Source organism: Electrophorus electricus, chromosome 23 (assembly GCF_041902795.1).
Source record: "Electrophorus electricus isolate QZ-2024a chromosome 23, ASM4190279v1, whole genome shotgun sequence".
In the NCBI taxonomy this organism is placed as follows: Eukaryota; Metazoa; Chordata; class Actinopteri; order Gymnotiformes; family Gymnotidae; genus Electrophorus; species Electrophorus electricus.
The window spans coordinates 7,190,001-7,195,906 of NC_137519.1; the positions used below are offsets into that span (position 1 = coordinate 7,190,001).

The 5,906-nt window shown below is 42.7% G+C and overlaps 1 protein-coding gene across 1 annotated transcript; it reads left to right on the plus strand.

The window, feature by feature from the left end:
* Nucleotides 1-727: 727 nt before the first annotated feature.
* nr0b1 (nuclear receptor subfamily 0, group B, member 1) lies at nt 728-4,231 on the plus strand. The gene is made up of 2 exons (XM_027011409.3): nt 728-1,420; nt 1,962-4,231. The coding sequence occupies exons 1-2, from the start codon at nt 871-873 to the stop codon at nt 2,201-2,203; spliced, it is 792 nt and encodes a 263-aa protein (XP_026867210.2). The 5' UTR covers nt 728-870; the 3' UTR covers nt 2,204-4,231.
* Nucleotides 4,232-5,906: the final 1,675 nt, after the last annotated feature.

Consider the following 5,906-nt stretch of genomic DNA (forward strand, 5'->3'; position numbering starts at 1 on the left):
ACTCTTAAGCTCAACCTGCAGCTGGTAATGCCTCATGCTAAATGCAGAGCGGCTAAACAGAAACCCTGCTCTCAGTTCTCTCACTTAGCACTGGCAGATGAACAGATTTGAGAAATAAAGAGCGATGGAAATATGAACTGAATCCCTTCGTCATCCCTTCCTCAGAGCTGCTGGATGGGTCTGAGTGTCAGACCAACTCTCAAACTCTCACGGTGACACTGACACATATCAACACCCAGCACCACTTTTGTGTCTCAAATGCCACTGGGTGTGTGTATGTGTATGTGTATGTGCGTGTTTGTGTGGTTAGATATTACACACACACACACACTCACACACACCCACACACACTCACACACACCCACACACACACACACACACACACACACACACACACACACACACACACACACACACACACACACACACACACCACAAAAAGCAGGCAGTTTTTAAAAAAACCTACTCCACTCCAGGGCAACCTTAATAAAACCTTTTCAATACTATTCTTCTGTACTGCAGTTATTTGGGGACCATATTTAACATTATACAAAGAAAGCTGTCAATGGGCCAGGGAAAACTTACCGATTTTATTACTGAGGTATACTGTAAATATTTAATTATATTCATATAAAATAACATGATAGAATTTTCCGATGTTGATGATGAAGCCCTTCCCTGTAAATGTTACAGAGACCGTCTCTCTAATGTGTGCGTCAGAGAAAGAGTGGGAGGCGTCACTGGTTAAAAAGTCGAACTACTTGGCGTTTGGACGGAAGGAAACAAACGCCCGCAGTGAATGGAACTGACCAAGGGAAGAACCCAGCGGTGCAGTAACGAAATCTACGGAGCACGGGCGGCATTGGCGGCATGGCTTACCTCGACAGCTGCCACTGCAGCGGGGAAAGACGACAAAACAGCATCTTGTACAGTATTCTAAAGAACGACAGCCAGTCGTCCCAGCGCGGGTCCAGGAACCCGAGGGTCGCCATTTCGATGCAAGTATGCGCCTGTGGATCTAAGAAAAAGGTCGCTCTCCGCTCTCCCCAGACCACGTGCAAAGCCGCGTCCGCGGTTCTGGTGAAAACGCTGAAGTTCGTGAAGAACGTCCCGTGCTTTCGCGAGCTACCGGTGGACGACCAGCACGTGCTCGTGCGGAGCAGCTGGGCGCCTCTGTTAGTGCTCGGCATGGCGCAGGACCGAGTTGACTTTGAGACCTGTGACACGCCCGAGCCCAGCATGTTGCAGCGGATCCTCACCGGCGGACGCGGGAAGCAGGAGAGCCCGCAAGGGCAGAGCAGCGCCGGGGTCGCGCTCGCCGATGTGCAGGGAATTCAAATGTTTCTCAGTAAATGCTGGGTGCTGGATATCAGCACGAAGGAGTATGCCTATTTAAAAGGAGCCATCCTGTTTAACCCAGGCGAGCAAAAGTTTTTGTCCCGTGTTTACTGATGGAAATGTGTGTACACACGTGATTCTTATCATATCACCTACGTAGAAGCCTATATCAGCAACAAAAAGTTATTATTAATATTATTACTACTATTAACAAAAAAACACAATAATAATAATAATAATAATAATAATAATAATAATAATAATAATGTGTAATATTATAAACATATAATTATAAAGATATAATTACCTATACAGGCTACACACATTTCCAGCTGTGAAAAAAAGTTATAACTAGTAATAAGTAACAACTAACGCACTACCATTATTTATTTATTTATTTATTTATTTATTTATTATTATTATTATTATTATTATTATTATTATTATTATTATACACGTGTGGTTAGATTTATCTGGTTAACAAACGGTTTTTTAAAATGAGCCAACATCTTAATTTGAGACCTTTTTCCAAGTGATAATTTCACTGGAGTTTTGTGTTGGTGCGCCGTGTCCGTCCAGGTGTGCGTGCGTGTCCCTAACGTGCCTCGGTTTGTGTGTTGTAGATGTTATAGGACTGCAGTGTCCGCACTACATCCAGGGGCTGCAGAGCGAGGCGCACCAGGCCCTTAATGAATATGTCAAAATGATTCACCGAGGGGACACCACAAGGTTCGCCAAACTCTTCATCGCGCTCTCCATGCTACGGTCCATCAACGCAAACGTCGTGGCGGGCCTCTTCTTCAAGCCCGTCATCGGAACGGTCAACATGGAAGAACTTCTGCTCGAGATGTTTTACGGGAAGTAGAAGCCCGTCGCCGTGAGCGCGCGATAACGGCCGCACGGGACCCGAGCTGTTGAGACTCGCGGAGACGGACGATGCGCAGCGCCAGTGGCCGCGCGCTGTCAGAAATAACTTATTCCTTTTTACACATGCTATTTTTGTAAAATATTTATCCGGACCTCTCCCTCTCTCTCTCTCTCTCTCTCTCTCTCTCTCTCTCTCTCTCTCTCTCTCTCTCTCTCTCTCTCTCTCTCTCTCTCGCTCTCTCTCTCTCTCTGCCTTCTGAGTTGAACTCATCGCTAAATCCAAAGTCTGACTTTATTCCCTTTTGGGTAAATAGCTTTACGGTTTTGTCTTCAGTTAGTTAGCTTTCCTGCGCGTGTTGCATTGTGAAGCCATATATGGGAAAAGGCTATTTATTTGAGCACATTTGAATATTTAGAGAATCTTTTAGGCCTGTGTTTCTATGGCTACATAAGGCCTTGACACACTGAACAATGTATACCATCCTTTACGTTCTCTACTGGTATTCTGCGTTGACAAAAAGGATTAAACTGTAAAAGTGACATCACCACAGCCAAAAAAAAAAAAAAGCAAAACAAAAAAGCATTGGGTAGTGAAGGTTCTCCACCAGAAGAGGGCAGTGTTAGGCAACAAACCTCCAAATTCAAAATTATGTAGCAGTAGACCTCAAAACATGTCAGAGTGGTGAGCTGCTCTTCATCCTTCCCCTGTGTTTGAGGCATGGTTCTGTGTGTAGATGGTTCCCAGTGTATCAGCCCACACGAGCCAGCGTGTAAAGCACTGCTACGCGTTTGTGCAACAGATTCGAACAGATTCGCCCAAGAGGGAGGATAGGACACCATATGCTGGTCCCTGACAACATTAGTCACAGCACTGTTAGGGGACATGTCAGGTTGTGTCTCGGAGAGGGGGAGGTAGGGCACAGAGGTGCAGTGTAACCCGGCAGCTTGGCTGTGGTAGACAGGCAGGGGTGGATGGGCAGCCATGTGGAAAAGACATGGGGCAACTGGTATAACGAGGCTCATTTGACTGGGGCAGGCATGTGTGTGTGGTTGTGTGTTCTGGTGAGTGTGTGGATTTGTGTGTATGTGGGTGTGTTTGTGGTTGTGCGTGTGTGTGCTAATGGGTGTGTGTATGTGAGGGTGGATGAATGTGGGTGGATGAGTGCAGGTGTATGTGTGTGTGCTGCTGGGTGTGTCTGGTTTTGTGTGTGTGTGTGTGTGGTTGTGTGTGTGCTGCTGAGTGTATGAGGGTGGATGAGTGGGTTTGTGGGTGCAGGTGGGTGAGTGGTTGCATGCAACACCCATTTTAATGGACAAATAATACCACTCATGGTTGCTGGTAATAAAGGATGTTAGTGTTAGGGATTAAGTGTTAATACTAAATCAGGGCGAAATGCCAGTGCATGTGTTTACTGAAAACCTTAGCTGTCACTGAGGTGTCATATCGCACTCCATGTTTGAAACTACATGCATTCACCAGTCAGCATATCTAAGGAGGGGATTCAGTTCCACACAGACTTTCTTTGATCTGCCCTCAAAATCTGGTTTAAATGAAGCCCCTCAGAATGCATTTTAATTTGAAAAAACAATTATTTCATCTCACTCAGTTGCTGTCAAAGTCTGTCTTGTGAAAAGCACCCTGTAGGAAACAGTGCATGTCCATTGTTGTATTAAATCTCCAACTTCATATGCTGTTGCTTTGGTAAACCATAACTTACAGAACCTTGAGATCCTACAGCAAATTACAGCAAAATTCTATTCTTATTTACACTGTTTTCAGCTAGTTGCTATTGCTTCATCTGCAATATATCATTTCTGGAAAGTGAAATCTTTGTTGGCCTTTAGCCAGACTACTACAAACCTTTAAAATGTTTGAATTTATGGTTTATCCCTAGAACTGTGACATGCCCAATAGATTTGAATTGGTCTCAGGCTTTCTGTAAGACACAAAGCTGTTAAAGTTGTAGTCATCATGTTTTCTTAGTTCAGTGATAATTTTTAATTAAAACTATTATTATTATTATTATTATTATTATTATTATTATTATTATTATTATTATTATTTTATTTTTATTATTATTATTATTATTATTACTAGGAATAACATGACAATATGAGTGTAATTCTCTACATTTCCATGCATTTATTTTATCTGAATTTCTTATAAAGTTTATGTATATATTGTATTTTTTATATATATTGTTACAGAGGTGATGAATGTCATTTCCAGTGACATGCAGTTACCATGTCAACCTTACAGCAGTGCATCATTACCTTTCTAAATAATGCACTATGTCATTATATCAATATCATTATTTTGGCCAGACAAGGAAACTTATAGACTTGATATCAATAATATTACTTTATAATATTGGCAATTATAGGGGTGTTGATATAAGATGATTTTTTATATTTTAGAAATATACTTAGCACCTCTAGTCAGATAAAGCAGCATGTTTTTCTGACATGCAAATGCCATCAAGACCTTTCTTGTGCTACATTTAATTAGAATAAATGTAAACACATGGCAGACGCATGCAAATATGAACACAATCCTATTAGAATCAACAGAAAAGAATTTTGTAAATGTGGACTTGGTTCTCTTCCCCCATGCATAAGTGAATGTATAATGTATAAGTGAATAGGCAGTACATAGGTGATGAGTGGGCAAGGCATGATGGCACTACTGCATGTGTGTGCGCGACTCTGATAGCACACTCAGAATGCTGCAGCGAAAGTCTCTCTCTCTGCCTCTGACTCTCAGAAGGTGAAATATGTCCCTCACTCTACTGCAGCTCATGTAAAAGTCAGCGTCTGACCCACCCCCACACCCCCCCACACACACACACACTTCAGCTCCCCAAGCGATCCCATCTCATTTCCAGGCAGGCAGGAGATCATGACGGATTGATCTGGAAGCCTACAGTGCTGTCAGAGCCTATCCAGATATGGTAGACCTTTCAGCACAGCTCAGCTAATTAATCTGCTCCCCTAAGCCAGCATACTGCACAGCCAGAAAGGCATCTCCCTCACAGCCTGTCAAACTGTCTCTCTGTCACACAGTCTCTCTCTCTCCCACTCAGTCTCTCTGCAACACTGTCTCTCTCGCTCTCTCTCTCTCCCACACAAAGTCTCTCGCCCACACAGTCTGTCTCACAGTTTCTCTCTGTCTCTCTCTCGTTCCCCCAGTCTCACATGGTCTCTGTCAGTTTCTCACACAGTCTTTCACTAACCCAGTCTCTTAACAGTCTCTCTTTCCTACTCTTTTTCTCAGCCCCTGATAGGGTTTTCTGTCTCAGTATTTAGATAACATGATAGGCTGAAATAAAGCTCTCAATTAGCTGGAATTTAATAATCAGCAGTACAACAGAATTTTCTCTTAAAGCTCGACAACAAGGGGAAATCACCCCTACAAATCAGCCTTAAAAATTACATCAAATCACTCCAAAAACCAATCCAACAAATCACATCTACAAATAATTCCAACAAATCACCCCTACAAATCCCTCCAACAAATCACATCTACAAATCCGCCCTAAAAATACATAAATAAATCACACCAACAATTCACCCCTACAAATCACTCCAATAACCACTCCAACAAATCACCCCTACAAATCAAACCTATTAATCACCACAACCAATTACTCCTACAAATCACCCAAATAAAACCAAAATCACTACTACAAATTACCCCAACA